The 19539-nt window shown below is 42.6% G+C and overlaps 1 protein-coding gene and 1 long non-coding RNA gene across 2 annotated transcripts in view; one reads left to right on the top strand and one right to left on the bottom strand.

Moving 5' to 3' along the window:
* Positions 1-2614: 2614 nt before the first annotated feature.
* The window catches only part of ror1 (receptor tyrosine kinase-like orphan receptor 1), a 129753-nt gene continuing 112828 nt past the window's right edge, over positions 2615-19539 (bottom strand). The window contains exons 5-12 of the mRNA XM_005944251.2: positions 17637-17764; positions 16114-16431; positions 15787-16032; positions 15480-15682; positions 8421-8600; positions 7531-7758; positions 6965-7329; positions 2615-6766 (exon numbers count right to left, since the gene is read on the bottom strand). Of these exons, the coding sequence (XP_005944313.1) occupies positions 6064-6766; positions 6965-7329; positions 7531-7758; positions 8421-8600; positions 15480-15682; positions 15787-16032; positions 16114-16431; positions 17637-17764 (2371 nt within the window). The 3' untranslated portion in view covers positions 2615-6063. The remainder of the gene's footprint in view (positions 6767-6964; positions 7330-7530; positions 7759-8420; positions 8601-15479; positions 15683-15786; positions 16033-16113; positions 16432-17636; positions 17765-19539) is intronic.
* LOC102288743 lies at positions 11268-11605 on the top strand. Its single transcript, XR_317166.2, has 2 exons — positions 11268-11381; positions 11498-11605. It is a non-coding gene; the product is annotated as an uncharacterized LOC102288743 (long non-coding RNA).

The following is a 19539-nucleotide window of genomic DNA, read 5'->3' on the forward strand; positions in this document are numbered from 1 at the left end:
GCAGTTAAACGAGGCCTGAAACCTAACTGTGTGGTTAAGGTGTTTTAATGCAGCGGTCCCCAACCCCCGGGCCACGACGCGTCGAGAGCTCGGATTGGTTCAGGTTTTATCGGTTTCGTTATGATCGTTTTATGAATTTTCGGGCTTTCCTTGTTATGATAATTTTTGGTCGGTGTTATTTGTGATATGACCTTACGTCCTGTAGTCGGGCTAAGTCTGCGCAAATGACCGCTGTTTTATGTATATGAACTAGTTATTGTGGTTATTTGGACTTGTACAACTATATGTCTGTGTTTTATACCGTTTACCCACGTCATGTCGCGTTGTACTCCCGTGGCGTTTGGAGAGGAGACCGCGTCTTATGTCGCGGTATGCTGGATCCAGTAGACCTCCCCGTAATACTTCAGCCTGTATCCAGCCTACTATAAGCCGACCACATCTGCAACCAGATTTAATGATGTTAATAGCGTGTTTCTAGATTTAGAAAGAACATTTAGTTAGTCCAGTCATTCCTTTCCGAGCATTTGCTGGTTACCACGTAAATGTACATTGTCAGCGTAATGTTACGCTTTAGTGGAGTGTTGGTTATATTGTAGTGGTTTTCTTATGGGGAGGGTTTTGTTTTCCTTTGGTTTGCTGACCCCCAGACTTGGTCTATTCCAGATGCTCACCTGAATCAGGTAGAGTATAACAGGAAGCCATTTGCTTTTCAGAAGGGTTGGATTCTTTGCTGTATCACCATGTGTTCTCATTAATAAAGTACATTTTACTCCAGTCTCGTGCTATTTTAGTGGAAGTGACCCATGACCGTTGGCCAAAACTGACAATATGACTATTTAAAGCTGAGTAATACTGTAATTTTCTGCTGCTCATTCCTGTGCAATATCCCATCTGACCTCCCGTCATATTTCTTTTCAAGATTTTCTTATTTAATCACTAGTGTACATATATTTATATTTATAGATACATATATATTTAGTCATCTTTTCTCTTTTACCAGTCTCTCTAATATTTTGCTCTTTACTATTTTTCTATTTTTTATTTATTATATTTTATTATTTCTACTGTACCATGCTGCTGAGTGACTGCTGCTCGTCAAACACATTTCATTGCAATGTTGACCCTGTGCTAACTTGCATATGACAAATAAAACTGATAAAACTGAAAACAGTAAAGGCAAAGGGAACACATCAAGTAAGGATTTCACACTCCCACTCACAACGGCACTTTCAAAGCATAAAGCCAAATATTTCAAAATTTCATTTTGAGGCGTTTTAAAAATGAATGTGTTTGAGTTTCATTGCTCCAAAGCAATGTTTTCATATAAGCAAGATAACAACCAGTTTGCAACCATGTAAGTACAGTCCTCTATTGTGAACAGACGTGTTGGCAATCTGTCTGCGTTTATAAATTAGACAACAGTTATTTGCAGATCTTCATCAATCTGCCTGAGAGTGATTGCAGTCGGTCTGAGTTGGACTGCAACTGTTTTGAGTCAGGTTGCCTCCAAGGAGGCAGTTTATTATTTTCCTTTCCTAGTTGGAGAGATGGCTGTTGTTTTGTTTTTACTGTAGTGTGCTGGGCCATTAATGGCTCAGGGGCTGCAGCGTATCCGCGCCAACACCTAAGGCCAACGTGGAATCACCAGTCAGACTAACATAAAGAAAGAATCTGTTAAATTACACATTTGTATTCATTAAGTCACAGACAATGAAAACAAGCAGAAATCAAGATGTAATATTTTTATAATTTTATTGATGTTAAATTAAAGTTCCAGCTTAGTTATGTTGTCAGTGCAAGTCACTTCAATCTGTATAGCACCAAAGGAAACAATGGTGTTTTCAAGGTGCTTCACACTGTAAGGTAACAACTTACAGTATTAAAAAGAAAACCCCAAAAGAACAAACCCCTCTGAGCAAGCAAATGGTGTTCTGGTAGAGTAGGTGCCTCGGTGCGTGGGAACTAGAAGATACAACAAATGGATTTTGTCATGCTGTGTAAATAAAGCCAAAGCCAGATTCAGTTAATGGAGCATACACTGCAATCACTAAGCACGGGTGTTGGTAACACAAAGATATTTACAGTGAAAGACTGAAAACAATAAAAGCTTCATATAACACTGGAGTCGTGGTCCACCAGTACAGGACGACAGCTGGACATATAAACAGATCCATCCTCAAGCGATACTCAGGCTTCCATAAGGTTATAAGGAAATCTGCTCATGTATGATGCAGAATGATTGTAGTTCATTCTTTAAGTGTAGGATGTGGATACAAGTAGAAAGGACTTGTTTGCTGGGTGACAGATGAAAGGGGAAAAGCTTTGACAGCATGGCAAAGAGTTAAGGTTGCTCTGTTTTCATCTGAAGGCGGAGTCCCATTAAACTAACCAGATGACTGAAACGCAGAAGACATTAGGTCATTAGGTAATAAATTGAATAAAATGAATTTGCATCACGATTTTCCATTTTTGCTCTGGATGGAGCACCCTAATTTACGAATAAATTCTTTACAAATCCTACCATGTGAATTCATGGATTTTTTTTCACTTTCTGTCTCTCACAGTTGAAGTGTACCTCTGGTGCGAATTACTGACCTCTGTCATCATTTTAAGTGGGGGAACTTGCACAATCGGTGGCTGACTAAATACTTTTTTGCCCCACTGTAGATGTGGACCTGCTAATTCAGGTATTCTGAGGCAAATGCTAATCAGACTCCTCTGTGCCAGCAGTGAGCAAAGGGCCCACTAGATGATGTCTGGCCTTCATAAGTCTGTTTCTGATTATCTGGTCAGAGACATCAACACCAGCGGCCTGCTGGAGGTCAGTTTGTAGCTCTGGCAGATACTGCTCCTGCTGATGGAATAACGATCTTGTGCAGTTCTCATAGAGTAGCCTCCTTTCTCCTGGAATGTCCTCCATGCTTGTATGACTTTACTGGCAGACACAGTCTGTATGTCTGTATATGTAGAACATTACATCTGTTATGACATTCATATGCTGGATGACAGTCACTCTGGTTCACTTTTTTTTTCCCAATTCAAGGTGAAAGATCTGAATTTGAGCCTGAAAGAAATGAAGTGAAGCAGACAAACACACACCCGGAAAGGCTACACAGGAGCCATTTTTTCATCTTTGACTATTATTTCCAACTGTTTCCAGTTGTGACTACAGTAATCAAACAGCTAAATTGCCCCACCACTTGGCCAACAGTGGTCACTGCAATTACAAGGCAAAGATATTCAAAACTGTTCTCAGAAATGGTGATTTGGTGGCCCCCAGTGGATTCACATTGCTATTACAAGTCTGTATTCTTAAAACGGATCGATCATACAACAGAAGCAGCGGGATTTACCAAACATTATTTAATAAATGATTTTGCAATACAAAACATCTGTGCAAAAATATTCAGACAAAATACAAAGCCAAGGCCTCTCTTGATCAATATGCATGTAAACCTGTTATGGGTACACTGGCATTGAAATATACATATACTTTTGTTTCTTCTTACCAATAAAAGACAAAAAAAAGGCACTATAATGAATTTTTGCCAAATACAAAAATACCTAAACTTGATTAAGATTCACAGTCTTGTGTACAAGTGGTTTGTGCACTGCTATATTAGTACATAGACTACATAAAAAAAGATGACTGTAGCCACAATGACGGCACCCAATGGTTGAAACCTTCACTTGAGCATTTTCACTTTTATTATTTTATTCTATTAGACTCTGTACACTCATACGGTAGCCATGCCTTATACTATTCTCTGCCTTATTAGCAATTGTCAGTGACAGCATCCTTAACAAAATGAGAAACGTCCTGTATTAAATAAGGCTTCACTGATGTCAAAAATCAAGTGAGAAGTGGACTGGACTGGGGGAGTCGCCCCCTGTTGGCCATCAGTGCAGACTGCGTTGGCCTTGCTTTTTTAAATCTGGAAGCAAAGTCCAGCTTATATATACAGTCTATGTTAGTATTCGTACATCATTTACATTGCTGGGGCTCATGGGTAAAGATGCTTAGGTAGCTCACTCTGCTTTAGAAAAATAGAATCACAAAAACACACAGAGAGGAAAGGCATTTGAAAAATACACTCTCAAATGATTTCAAATAGCATGGAAACAAGAGCACACCCTTCATGCTGCTAATAACAGCCAACCAGCTTCACTACTGACCTCTACTCACTTGAATGCTGAGGAAAACTAAAGAGCAGTAGGATTTATAAAGACAACTGAATTTGATTGTGATGCCATTTTTGCAGCTACTTTTTTCTTGTTGCTACATTTCACGTGTCCACTTACTTTACAACTCAGAAATGCACTTTATTCTCTGCATGTCCTCAGTAAAAACAACCCGGATGTGTTATTGCTGTAGTTAAAACATGCACTCAGGAACATTCGCACCCATAGATTGTTGATTTGACACATTACTGCTGGTTTTCTGACTTTTGTTTTGAGGGAATGAAAGAAGCTTCATATTTGGCCTCTCATAAACCATCGTGGATGGCTGAGGCATAGTTTGTGCGGCTACGAAACTGAGACTCACCAAACACACACTTCGTCATCCTTCACTGGGAAACAGACAAAACGGCCAGACTTTTTTTTCAGGTTGTACTTTTTCTGTTAAAAGCTGCACGTGCTGAGCTCCTTGTCAGAATCCTGTACATGTTAATACAGTCGCCACTTGGTGTGTTAAAAACAAGTTGCAATAATATCGCAGCACACCTAATTTGCAGTATCCTTATTTAGATGCAACATTCTTCTGTCTATGTACATGGCTGAGCTCTCATAAGCACCTAACTACTATAAGCATTATGCATTTGAACCCTTTTACTTTTATTATTTTTCCATGTTTTGCTTCTTTTTTTCTTTTTGCACAATGCAGACGTATAAATACAAAGAAGGGAACAGACCAGGACGAGGTATCCAAATTAAATTTTTAACTTTTTTTTTCCCATCTCCAAAATGAAATCCGTAAAAACTTTCGGAAAAAACATAAAAGACTGTATCCAATCAATTATGCGGCGAATGAAGTGTTTGCCCTGAGAACGGTGTGGGTTAGCTGTGGAAGGAAGCGAGTGCTTTGTGATGTCTTTTGTTCATCTGCAGGGGGCCCTCTTGCCAGTTCTGAAGTTAGATGCGATGTCTCCCGGAGAAACAAAACTGGGGGGCGATGATGAAAAGAAATGATACTTAAAGGGAGGCCGATCAGATAAACTTCCAGCTTCACTGTGTCCGGTCTTCTTGTTGCAGACGTCTCAGAGAGCGTGATGAAGTTGAAAAAAAAACAACAAAAAACAAAACAAAACACACATTCAGCTGTCATTCTCAAAGGGACTTCTTAGCACCTGCATTAGTACTTTCATAGCTGTTGGCAGCATGGGAATTATGCATGATAACATAAATGTTACTGATTAGTTTATGAGGGCCAAGGAGGCATCATTTATTGGAGCAGGCCACTGTTGATCGTTTTTATAAAGTTACTCGCCGTTTCAATTCAAAAAACACAAAAAATCAAATATCCAAGGGAGCCTTGGATATTTGATTTTTTGTGTTGACAAGCAAGCCAATGAACTAGTTTAGAAAAAAAGGCACCTGAAAGTCATCACATGAATATCCATGTCTGCCTGACATCCTGTAGGAAAAAGTCCATCGAGTGGGAATTGTTTAGTTTTTTTTTGTCTGGTTGGAACACAAACTGTTGAATAAGGCCACGGGAAGAATGTTTTCACCTTTAAAGTGTTTTACTTAATAAAAAGTTCATTTGAATATATATCTTTGTATTTCATTCATTCATTCAGGACCTATGTACTGTATTTACACAGAGGTTAAAATAACATTTTCAAACCATGATAGTAAGTACGCCTCCTGTAAACAGTAAGGCATGACAGAGTCAGACAGCTGCTTATATAGCCTGCTTAGTGTTTCTTGGATACCCAGATGTGTGGCACGCTCCATCTCTGTTGGGTCTCGGTAAGACCAGAGAAGAACTGTGACGCTGCGCCACTGGCTGAAGCGCTAAACGTCTCATATCTGGGATCTAAGCTCAAAGAGGCTGAATATTTACAGGTCTGCAGTGATGACTGAGTCGTTGTACATCAGCACATCAGAGTCAGGGGTAAGCAGTGCTGACGTCTGAGACACGTGGTCCACCATCCCCTTCTGGGAGATTTGTCCGTACACCTGAGCCGACCCTCCGCCGCTCCCCGGCATGATGCAGTGGGACAGCAGCGGCGTGTTGGCGTCATGGTTGGAGCCCGTAGTGGAGGGCACGCCGCTGACGTGACCCGTGCTGGTGGAGCCGCTAGCGCTGCTGGGGGAGCGGCTTTTGGGAGGGGGCAGGTGGTGCTGGATTACCCTAGTAGGCGGAGCTGGGGGTGCAAAGTGAGCTGGGAATGCTGCGTATCCTGGCGAGATTGGGTATCCGTTGACTGGGATAAAGCGCTGGTGGGTTTGGGTCACGGCCATGGGCGTCCATGCTGGAACTGCACCCATCTGTCCCGGCGCGGGAATAGCCTGGGCTGGGTAGAGGTACCCCGCGGCGGCGGCAGCAGCGGCAGCATAGCGTGGGTTGCTAAGGTTGCTGACGGGGCTGGCGCTGAGTGAGGTGGTCTGAGTGGTGGCGTTGCCTCCTCCTCCAGAGGGCGTGCTGGAGCTGGCGTGGGACGACAACCCCTCCCAAGCTCGCAGGCGGACGTGAATATCCTCGAAGCGCGGCCGACGTGCTGGTCCTTCCTGCCAGCACTCTGTCATCAGACCATAAAACCTAAAAGCCAACAGAGTTATTTTATTACCACAAACAGCAACAATCAGACTGCTTCTAAAACTCTATTTGAATTGAATACACTAAACTAACCCTAATACCAGAGTCCAATAAAGACACTTGCACACTTGGGTTTCACCATTAGCTGGATGCACTATCTTCTTGTATACTTCTCATATTGCACCGGTAATTGCAACATACCTTGGTGGGCAATCTTCGGGGCAGGGCAGCAGCTGCCTCTTTCTCACCATCTCCATCACTTCCTGGTTCGAGAAACCATAGTAGGGCTGTAGCCCGTAGCTGAAGACCTCCCACAGCACAACTCCAAACGACCAGATGTCCGAGTCTGTGGTGAACTTTCCCGAAGCGACGGCCTCAGGGGGCATCCAGCGGATGGGCAGCACAATTTTAGGCTGGAGGCAGTAGTAGTCTGAGGAGTAGATCTCTCTGGAGAGACCCAGGTCAGAAATCTTGACGTGGAGCTGCTCGCCTACCAAAATGTTCCGAGCTGCAAGGTCCTTGTGAACGCAGAAGTGGCTGGCCAAGTACTCCATCCCAGCAGCCACCTGGTTCACAATATTTAGAAGATGTTTGAAGGAGCAGCGAAAGGTAGACATTAAAACACTGATTTTAATTCAAAGTTTCTACATGACAGATTGAGATCATCATCAACATTTCATGTAAATGGTTCGTGTTTAAATGGAAGGCACAACAGTACTTCTTCCACTACGCTTGTAGCCAACTACGAGGATGTTTTTAGATCCTACCTGTATGGCCATATGCAGAAAATCTCCATGATCCAGGCTGGATTTCACCGTGCCGTCCTCATCGCTGCTACAGCCGACATCTGAGTGTGGCGAACGCATGATGAGGAACTCGTGGAGGTCACCTTGGGGCAGAAACTCAAACAGCATGCAGACCGGCTGCTCCTGGGTAACCACACCCACCAGGCACACCAAGTTGGGGTGCTGAAGCTCGGTCAGCACTGCGGCCTCCTTTGATGAAGTTGGATAAATAATGGTGAATTTCAAAGAAACAAACAAACAAAAAAAGGTGGCTGGCAGGTTGATTTCAACATTTACTGGAAAAGTGGATATTTACAAAAGATGTGGGAGTTTAATGGAGAAACTGAGTCTGAAACTGTGTGGCTTTGACAGGTGATTATAGGAAGATCACCCAAGCTGGTTTCACAACGGCTCATTGATCACTTTTGAAATTGAGTTGATGGCAGTACCACTTTAAAACGTGGGCACAGTTCAGGTCTGCCTCACTTTCTGTAAATAGAAAGTGAGGATTACGTCTTACACATGCCGACTGCCTCAATCCGCCGTCACATCTAAATTTATCTGGACAACCTTCCACCAAGTTACAGTTTATTTTGGGAGCTATTTCCAGAGAACTCATCTACAGTTGAGCGGTTCAGCCGTCTCCAATCTTTCACCGCGTCTACCTTCTATAGACATACAACAAGCCGTGCTTGAAATCTTGTGGGCCTAGACGCCTTTCCTCTAAGAAAGCAGCCACATGTAGTTTTTAGCAATAGGATATTTTAGTGGTACATTTCATTTTCCAAGACGACTGATGTGGCTTCATTATTGTATATATATACATTTTTTATGTGTGTTGTAAAAACGGTTAATTTAGAAACATTTCTTACTTGCTGGAAGTCAGCCCACTGCTGGGCATTGGAAATGTCTTTGAGGGTCTTTATGGCCACAAGCTGGGCCTGGTCCATGCCCGGCAGATACAGATGACCTTTGTAGATCTTCCCTAGAGTACATTCTCCGAGCTCCTCCATGAAACGGACGGCTGATAAGGGAAGCTCCTTGGCCTTGCTCTACAGAAAGAAGGAGGAGGAAAAAAATGGTAAGGTGACATCAACAGGTTGAAAACACATTCAACAAAAATGAAATCATTACTTTCTGTGTCGGGTCAGCAGCCTTTCATCACCGCTGTCCTTGTAGGGAAAAGAAAACATGATGTCGCTGCTTTCAATCTGATGTAGGCGAACTGCCTAATATAACACCAAATCTGTGTTTGAATTGTAGAAGAAAAATAAAACTATAGCTCAGAGCTGATAATTCACGCAATCAGACTCGGCCCATTACATCAGCCCCCTAATCGCCCCCTTCACGCCTCTGGAAAGCGATGTGGGAAAATTGCGAAATCTGGCAACATGTCGCAGCTTAAAAATGTCATCTGGCTGACAGGTTAAGCAAAATTTGGGAAGATGAGGCAATTAATTCTCTTGCCAGTAAACCCTAGAATCAGCTGCAACAATAGCAGAAAACAATGCAGCGCTCCCTGTGAGGGATGACTTTGCTTTTTCATCTTTTGGAACTCACTGAGGAGTGCTCTGACTGGAATGCTGGGTTACAGCACATCTAAATCCAACAGGAATGAGCTGGGCTGTGGGGTTAGGACAGGGTCAGGCACGTTTTGGAATTCATTTAAAGTAAATTGCAGTCAATTAAATCCATTTCCTCATTAAGATAAAGAAAACGAATGATTCAAATGGAGAAAATGCGGTTCAGCAGTTTCCCACAAACACCACAGCAGATACACTGTGTAAATGCTGTCTGTTAGAAATTAGTCACCTTAATAAGTATATTTAGTGTCAGATTTCTGTGTAAAATAGTTGAGGGGAAAGCAGATCACTTGTTTAAGAATTCATGAGGACTGTTCATCAGATGCCCCCACCTTACCATCTCTAAAAAAAAAAACCGAAATCCAGGGAAAATGGCCTTCTTCAAAGGAAAGTTTATAAGAATTTATTTTTTATATTTTATGAGTGATTATTTTTTAATTTTTTAGGGGGCAAAGTCTGTGAGCTACACTTCTGAAAGTGTGAGCACAGACTTTCAAACTTCAGCTCAAGTTAATCCAATTTGGATGTCTGATCTCCAGCAGCAGCTGGGAGGCCAGTAGAGGAGATGGGACCCACATTTTGTTTACAGCTTCACATGTGCAAAGCACGTAATAGACTTTAAAACGGAGCAAATCAGCTGAACACTTCACAGATATTAAAGCCTGATTATGGGGGAAAAACACATTTTCATCCATCTTCAGTGCGATAAGTCCCAGGTATGATGCCATAACTTTTTTTGAGTCTCTTATCCAAAATCTGTGACGGTATTTTAATTTCTCAGTATGAATTTTTTTTTTTTTTTTTTTTTACATAACGTCTTATTACAATGTGTATCTTTCCCCTGATCTTTTCTTCAGGCAAATCTGTGATGTCAGGTTTCTGTGTGCGTCTTCTTTTTTTATTTTGATCATTAAGATTAGTCTTCTTTGCAACCAGAGCATGACCACGGTTGATAATCATACCGACCATCTCATTAGAACAGCACCAACAGATGACGGTGGGGATGTTGGGGACTGAATATTTTTTATATAAAGTCGATGGTGCCAAACTGCCACTCGTATCTATGCTTGGAAGAGATAAAAGGTGCAGAAAGGTTGGCAGAGATTTCCAGATTCCACGAACTTTGAGATGAATAATGAAATTCCCCTGTGAGGACACATGCACTCACACACTCACACATGTACACCGTCTGTACGAGCTCTGAGGGGGGTGGTGAGTGTGTGTGTTGTGCATGATGTGAGACACAGATGTTTTTAGTTATGGGTTTTTCCCCCCGCTGTCTTTCCTCCCCACACCCAAACCCTCAGATCCTCCTCACACCACCACAGATTTCTATGTGTGTGTCTAAATGGACTGTCATAGGCAGTAACCCTTGGGTGACCCCCTGCAAGCAAAGCCTGTTAGGTAGCAAGACAAAGCTGCAGATAATGAAAACAGGAAAGAAAGACATTTGACTTAGTAAAACGTCTAAAAGTCGGAATATTTAGCCCATATAAAAAAGTTTTTAAAAGACAGAAATCACACAGCCGCTCCCTTTTATTAAAATTTTCTTGTAGATGTGTAAAATTTAGCTACAAGGTTGAATGGACGCATGAGGGCGGGGCTTTGGTAATCTTTCAGCTGATGGTTATGCAGTCTGCTATATTTCAGAACCAAGTTGGCAACAAAGACCATTTAAAATCAACTGTATAATTCCATGACTGCATGGCTGTCACTCTCCTGTAAACGTAACTCTTTGCAGACACAAGGTCTTCATGTAAACAGCAAGGAGAGACTCCCTTTTTAGGTCAGTGAAACATTTATTCCAGTCCCCCTCCCAAAAAACCCTCAGAAACAAAATAAAGCAAGGATATTAATGGATTCTGACGCTTCTGTGACATCTGCAATTCTCTCCGCGGCTCTTCGCTGTAATACTATACGCCTTACCTTGAGCATCAGCTCAAGTGTGCCCAGCAATACATGCTGTCTAGATAAACCCCCAACCCTCCGCCCTCAACCACCACAATTATGTGGAAAAAAAGATGCGCTTACATGACATGACAGAGTGTGCAGCCTTGAAAGCAACATGATACTCATGCTGATGTGAGCTGTGTGTTTTACTGGGAGACCATGATATACATTACAAAAAAAAAAAAAAAAGCTCCAGTGCAGTCAGAATAATCCAAGAGAGGGCAGGGTCAAACTCCCGCCTCTAGCTACACCTGTAGAGAGCCTGTCCCACAGCTTTAGTCTGCTGTCTTCAGACGACTGGTAAGAAACGTAGTAAGGAAACATTAAATACTGCACAGAAACAGTGCTGCATAATGTGGCTGTGTTATTTGTGGTGTTCCTGAAGTCGTGTTCAATGTTGTGTTGTGTAAATACAGGATTAAGAAAAGACAGGGGTTGCAAACTATTCAGTCTCTGGCAAAGCACCACTCGGACATCCTGAAGACTAAACTGCATGAAGTGTGTCTGGTCCTCATTGAGGAGGTATTGCACACTTTATGTTTCTTATATGCGTTTCATGCAGCTAGTTTCCCTTCAAGTGCATACTACAGCCTCAACTGATGATTTTCACTCACATTTTAGGTGAAAAACCAACACACAGCAATAGCCTGTGTGGCCATACATACCATCGATGAGCTCTACATTCAGCTCCAGAAAACAATGGACCCAGAAGTTGAAACAACAGGCCGAGCTCTATTGCTGAAGCTTGCACAGACCAACAACAACTTTCTTCATCGGGATGTCAATCGGGCGCTTGATGCCATGGTGGAAAATTGCAGCCATGGACGGATTCTGAGCGCTCTGTTTAACACAGGACTGACGTAAGAGGAGAGAAGAAGCTGTAGTGATTTTATTAGAAGACATGAAAGAGAGATCATGTTCACTGAGTTGTGTGTCTAATTATCGTCCTTGCTCAGCCATCGCTGTGTCGCAGTGAGGAATAGCACAGCTCAACACCTTCACCAGCTGGCTGACAAAGTTGGAGCAGCCGTCATCCTGAAAGCAGGAAGCTTCACTGAAAGGTTTCTAATTGCTGCCTCTAGAATGGCAGGGGATGCTGCAGCATCCAGACTAGGCTCTCCTCTCCAGCAGGGCCTGGGATCCCCAGATGTGACAATGCAAGTCCTGACAAGTACAGAGGAGAAGAGCTACAGTAGCAGCAGCACTCTGAGGCTAAGCTGGGAAAGTGGTTGGAGGTTCAACCATCATGACCACAGACAGTCCCAGTCGCTCTGCAGGAGTAAACTTCTCCATCTTCAGGACTACAAAACTATTTCTCTGAAGGACAATATTATTTAGATTTACATTAATTATTATTACATCATTCTTATTATTACATTATTTGTATTATTTCATTATTATTATCACATTTTTAAGATCCTGAATGGACAATGAATGAATAAATCCCTTTTTTTTTCATCTGAATTAAAATGGCACTTTGGTTGGCACATATACCACTGAACGACACAGGAAATCATTCCTGCCTGTGGCCATCTCCCTGTACAACGCATCCACTTAACACACTGTTTGCTGCTACAGCTACACGTTTCTTTTCCAACCATTTATTTATGAGTGACTTATGTATGTATGTATGTATATATATGTATATATTGTACTATTCTTAGTTAGTGTATTGTCTGTCTTGTCTTAATGTTGGTTTAAAATGGAGCACTGTAACAAAAAAAATAATTTCCCCCAGGGATCAATAAAGTATTCTGATTCTGATTCTGATTCTGATATACAGTTTCTGTTTTTCTGTCAACAAATATTAATACATTCTTAGTTCTCTTGTTTTCATTTTTAACCCATGATTTTGCATTTTTATCAGGATTCAAAGTCATTTTTATAACATATTAATATTAAATAAGTACTAGAAAATGAAAATTTCAGAAGAAATTTTAAGTGTGCCTGTGCCGCTGCTAATCAGTGTAGTTTGCCATTCATACGGTTACAGAGAGCAAAACTCAGCAGAGCAGCCATTCTCCACCATGAACTATGGTAAAAACAAACACCGCTCACGCCTCACAGATGACAGCTTACAGTTTTGTGTAAAGATGAGGTGACTTCGTACAGCCCCGATTTGCAGACGCTGTGCACAGAGGTTCATGAGCTGAAGTCCCATTGTACCACGGCAGACCCGACAATGTTTGCATGAACACGCTTTGAAGCATTACGTTATGGACCACTTTTCACACATGGTTGGTGTACCCACACAGCCGGCTGTAGCTTTTCAACTCACAGCCCAACACACACCAAAAAAAACAGCCGAGAGAGCACAGACTTTACGCCCGTGGGTCCACCTCCCCTGCAGCGGCACTGCGACACCCGCACACATCAAACACGTAAAATAAATATTTATGCACTTTTGCATTCACTTTTTGTTTTTTGTTATTTTTACACAGTGTTCTGAATGATTAACAATGGTCTACAGCCAATCTTGTGTATTATTATACAAACTTTGGTTGTAAGATTCAGATAACTATTTAATAAAAGGTAAATATTTTATATGAGAGCAAGAAAGAAAAGTATATCTTTGTGTCCCCCTTTCCCTGTTAATGCCCTACCTGGCCCCCTGGCAAAAGCTTTGCTAGATCCGCCCCTGCACAGTTACCAGCTGTCAGCTACACAAAAAAAGGAGCTTGGTGTTATTTGTCTCTCAGAAACAGTTGATAACTTTCCTTCAACTCATTCATGTCACCTAAAAGGTAAACCTGTTTCTCCATCACCAGTTCAGCTCTGATGATTCAGTAAGGACATCTCCTGGTTTCGACCAGCCCTTTTTTACAGCTGTGGCTCCAGCAAACATCAGCTGATACTAGAAATTAAAATCAAATGAATTCTAACAACAGCTGATCAAGCTTAAACTGCTGCTGTTGTTTAGCGCAATAAACAAACGAGAGAAAAGCCGATCATTGATCAGTTTCATGATTGAAGTTTCAACAGGCGAGAGAATGACAGGGGAGGCTGTCATAAAGTTCAACATCAGTAACTTAGGTGCACACAGCTGTCGTGCTAGCTAGCACGCAGAACGAGTTATTGTAACTGTCAGCACAACGAAAATAAACTACACCTAAACTCGGTTTATATCTGACCCAAATAGAGTGCAGTTCATAACTTCTTACCTGAAATTCAGTTCACCTCAGCTCCGACCGATCGGCGGCCGCCTTGCCGCCTCCTATGTCTCTTTCCCCGCATATGAGGGGAAAGAGACATACACCGGTGGCTAGCTGCCCTCTGTTGTAGCTCCGCGTTAGCCACCACCAAACAACTCAGTTATTTTTCCCACATCGACCAGCATCATCGGCCCATATAAACGAAATATAAGTCCACTGAAACACAGACTGTTTGCAAGCGATGGGGGGGTGAAAGGAGTTAGAGACGCCTCACTGTAAGCGAAGCCCGGGTGCTTTTTAGCGAAGGGTCGCTAGCCGCGCTAGCTAGCTAGCAGCAACACGTAAGAGAACGGTTGCTAATATGGGATGTCTTGATAAAACGAGCAGATATTTGAAGTTTACACACCTACATTCTCGCCTGAAAATATCTTAAAAGTTTATTTTGTGACCTAGAAACACTAATAAAAATCATATATAAAACAAAGAGGTAGCCGCCATTGTTTTACTCGGCAGAGGTGTGCTATGAATTGTGGGATATGGAGTTTTCCACCGAGCATACACCCTTGCGGTTACCGTAACTATTCAATGGTTCGCGCAACCCTAAAAATTCCAATGGTTCCTGAAAGCAACTACGGGGTGAGTTACGCTGCAAAATTTTGGGCGGAATAATAATAATAATAATAAGAAGAAGAAGAATAAATCCGACGAATAGTAATAAGTGTGCCTCTTGGCATAGGCACACTTAAAAAGATGGATTAAGTGAGAGGACCAAGGATAAGGAGAAGTGTAAGGGAAGGGTGTGGAAAAAGAGACAGTGAGAAATAAACAGGAGGGAGGTGGTGGGCTGCAGTTGAACATTCCTGAACCTGCTGAGCTCTGATGACAGATCTGATGCTTTGTCTGAGACAGGTCGTTTCCACACACACTCAAGCCAGTAACCCCGGCATGCCGTGACATATCCCTAATGACACACAGAGGGCTGTGCCAGTGTTTTGACTCCTTCTGCAGTCTGTTTGCATGCCAAACGACAGCCTCTTTACAGTCATTACACAACAGCTTGATGATGCACTTAGTGTCCACTTCAAAATCGTGAAGGTTACAGTGTTTAATTTTTGCGTTGATATTACATGTAAAAAGTGTTCTATATCTGCAGAAATAAACGGTAATCTGCAGGATTACCAGGAAGGCCCTCCGTCATTTATTCCCCACCCTGAGTGCCATCTGCTGTGACTGTAACGCTCCCTACCTTAGGCTTGTATGCAGTCGCGAGCATGGACATCTCAACGTTCTGGCCGCGGACGGGTTTGGGTTGGCGCGTCACGGGAGGCCTGGAGGACTTCTGGTTGTTGCGGCACACGCAGATGAAGAAGAAGAGCAACGCGATGGCTAAGGGGATTACCACGCTGGGAACCAGGATGTACAAGATCTCAATGCCAGACTCCTTATGGTCTAAACAGATGGGACATCGAGAGAGGGGAATCATGTCATTTCACACGTCACACATGTGTCACAAAGGCAACATCGCAAACTACGATTTAAAACTAGCGTCTCACCACAGAGGGGTATGTCGCAGAGCTCCATTCTGACCCCCTCATCTAGTGTGAAGCACCAGGGGGCCTCGTGTTTGTTCCCTGGGTTGCGGCAGTACGAGTGTCCTCCATTAAGCTCCGGGTAGCGCACAGCCTGGTAGTTGTGGCTGTGAGGATACTGGGAGTTCCACGGCTGACACTGACGCCCTGACTTGGTTATGCTTACCGTCCCTCTGTAGTCTACCCCACTGTTGTTATAACATTTGTGATCTGGTGGAATATAACAGACAATGATGTTTTAGAAGCGTCAACACAGTAAATCATTACAATTGCCACATGAACATGTCTCACTCTTGTTAATAGGCTCTGTCATAGGGATCCCGATCCTCAGACAGTTGGCGGCCTCGGGGCTGTCGGAAGCAGCCAGGTCATCGCAGTTTGGCAGTTTCAGTCTCTTCAGTATTATCGGGTTGGAGCGGGCGATGATGTACTCGGTTTTACACAGGTCGTTCTCCAGGATCTCGCATTCGTCCTTACAGAGGTCACGGGGTTTGTCGGACCCCGAGCTGCGGTCGCACGTTGGGAAGGCAAAGTGGCAGAGGGAAGGGATGGCGAACTGCGAGCAGCGGTCAGACAAATGGTTGGACGTCCCGATCATGGTGAAGGCCGCTGGGAACGAGAGGATTCAATTTCAGTTGCTTGAAAGTTTCTAAATAACGAAGAATTAGGAGACTGAATAAAAACAGAGAATTTCATACTTTAAATGCACGACTCGCGCACAGTGTTGCTGTTCACTTATTGCAAACATGTGCATTGCTGCGGCTGTCATTATCACTACGGCAACTACGATGAAGAGGAGACGCGAATAAAAAGCGGCCAAGTGAACCTGACAACCATCCAAATGTTTCTCCAGCACATGTTGCTTGAGTAAAAAGGAACATAAAGATCAGTAAGTGTGACATTAAATTCAAGATGCTGAATCTGGACTCTGACTATATGATTTACAGTCCTACTGTTGGCCTGTTGCGACTCTGTGGCGCCATAAATCTCAATTATCACTCGTCCTTGATGTTTCAGATCAGGCTCTGCATTCATGGCCTGCGTCATTCCCTGAACTGTTGCACGGATATAATCAATAATGACCTCTGAGGACAAACGCACGCATACGCATAAAACAAAAAGCACACACGCTGAGACACAGACGTGTAACAACACTGGAAACAGTGTGTCGGCCACATGTGATTCATACTGAGTGGTGAACTCCCTTTGAACTCTCTAAGTGACGTTCTGCTTCCTTCCTGGAGCATATTAATTATGATTACCTTCTGAAAAATCTGAATTTACACAAAGTTTTTATTGAATTACTACATCTTTTTTATTTTTAGCAGCAAATTATGTCTCTAAAAGAGTTTGGCAGTTTCAGTCTCTTCAGTATTATCGGTATTATCAGTATTATTTGTCTTTTAGAGACAAATTATGTCTCTAAAAGACATAATTTCCTCCCATTTAATTGAATCTACCAAAAATGCAGGTGCCATCTGCCATCAAGAGGAAGGACAGAAGAAGAAGCGGCACTTATTCCAATTTTTCAAACAAAGCATAAAGAAATGACTTTTGGCTCAAGACTTTTGCACAGTACTGTATGCCCTTTGGTCATTGATTGTGTTCAGTTGTCTTTCTTGAATCTGCAGGAACTAAATATTTAGTAACATGGAATCATCTTCATCAAGTTAAGCCTGTACACACTAACTAATCAAACGTTTCTCATGAATGAATATGTATTTATGATGCATGTAGAAGTAAATTTAATCTATTCTCAAAACATTAATTCGATTTGTGGTGGCTCGAAGGAGGTTTAGCCCGCTCAAACTCACCTGTGATCTGGGTCTCAATCTCCCCCTGCATCTGCAGCGAGTCGACAAAAATGCTGCGGTTGCCGATAAAGCGGGCGCAGGCTATGCCTCTGTACGGCTGGCAGAATCCATCTTCAGGAAACCCGTTGCTGAGAGGTCAGAGGGGCGAGAAAGAGAGGGTGCTTTTAAAGTTCGTCTGAACAACATGAATCAACTTCATCGACTCTTTCACAGGAAAACCACTAGAGGTCAGTCTACATTAGCATATCCCACAAGACCAACTAGTTCCACTTCTGTGGAGGGAAAGGCTGCTCCTTGCTGCCTTTGCTTGGCTACAGATCAGGCAAACTCAAAGGCAGATATCTAATACACATAAATGTCCTTATTCATAGTAAACTGCTTTAAGAATTAATATCTCACGTCGGACTTTATTCGTGTTGCGTCAGAGAGTCATCACTCTGAGCCACAATTTAAAACATATGAAAGGAGAAAGAGAGCAACCTTGTTTCTACAGCTATGCAACTCCACTCAGTGAGCTTCTTTTGGGGCATTTCTTTTAATTTCCTCGTTAATGTAACGATTCTTATCCCGCTTAACACAGTCATCATCATCCTCTCCCCTTCCTGTCTCACTCTCTGTGCTTTTTTATTCTTTCTCCATACACACATGCACACTAACACACACACACACACACACACACACACACACACACACACACACACACACACACAAAGCCCACGCTCACCGGCAGACCACTCGCTCAGTGTGAGATCACTTTGTCATGCGCTTTAAGTCATACCATATGGGACGTTAAGACCAGGCACAACCGCAATATGTGGTATAGGCGAGTCCACGATGCCACTGCATATATGAAGTATATCCTCATGGTGCAGACCTGCTGCCTGAGTAATGGCGAACAGAAGCAGCTAGACTATGACATTTTTAATATATTTAACTTAAAGTGCAGCCAATCACAGCTAAGACACAGGCCTCAGCTGTGATTGGCTGAACAATAACACCAATAGTCAAACATTTCGACTCTGATAGGTAAGGTGGCCCCGAGAGGTCGATCGGACCGCAGCTTATGAAAACACCAGCAAATAGAAAAATGCTGAAAAAGCACACAAAATAAAACTGAATAAAAACCCCAATAGAAATAGAAAAAAAGTTGTTAATAATCACAAAACAACACACAAATGTTTTTGGGGAGACAATAATGTGACGGAAGAGTTTGCACAAATGACAAGCCAACAGTAGATGGCCAATAGCAAACTACCTACAGTATTATACGAAGTGTGCAATTAAAACAACAATATAACACATAACACTGATGAATCCTCAACTGCTTTTAATGACGCCTCCGTATTTTTTGATTTCTGTCCGTTCTGTGGCTGGTCCATCACATTATTGTGTCCCCAGAAACATTTCTGGATTTTGTTTTTTCTACTTCTGTTTTATTCAACTTCCGTTGTGTTTTCTACGCTTTTGCTGCATTTTTCTATTTACTTAGTGTTTCCTTAACTTGCAGTCTGTTTGACCTTTCAGGGCCACCATATATAGGGGTTTAAAAAACACTATTGTGTAGCAGCCTAGTGAGAATTTAACTGCTTCTCTACTTCTTTTGCACATCATTCTTTTATTACAGCTTTACAGAAACGTCACTTTTGCTAATGAGAGTTGGATGATTTACAAGAGATGGTACAAAGTGTGAAAAGCACTAATTTTACTCCACAAGCTGTAAAAATTGCACACACATTCCCCCATCCTGGTTTGGTGTGAGTGTGAGGTCAGTAGGTTACCTCTCTCTGTGGAGTGTTAAGTGACTGTAGGGCCAAGGTCAGTTAACCCCCTTTCCCTGTCTGTGCAGATCTTAAATGGGCTTTCCAGACATGGACACACACTCACACACACACACACACACACA

The sequence above is a fragment of the Haplochromis burtoni genome, unplaced genomic scaffold, assembly GCF_018398535.1.
Source record: "Haplochromis burtoni strain Fernald_Lab_line unplaced genomic scaffold, NCSU_Asbu1 Contig_398, whole genome shotgun sequence".
Lineage (NCBI taxonomy): Eukaryota > Metazoa > Chordata > Actinopteri > Cichliformes > Cichlidae > Haplochromis > Haplochromis burtoni.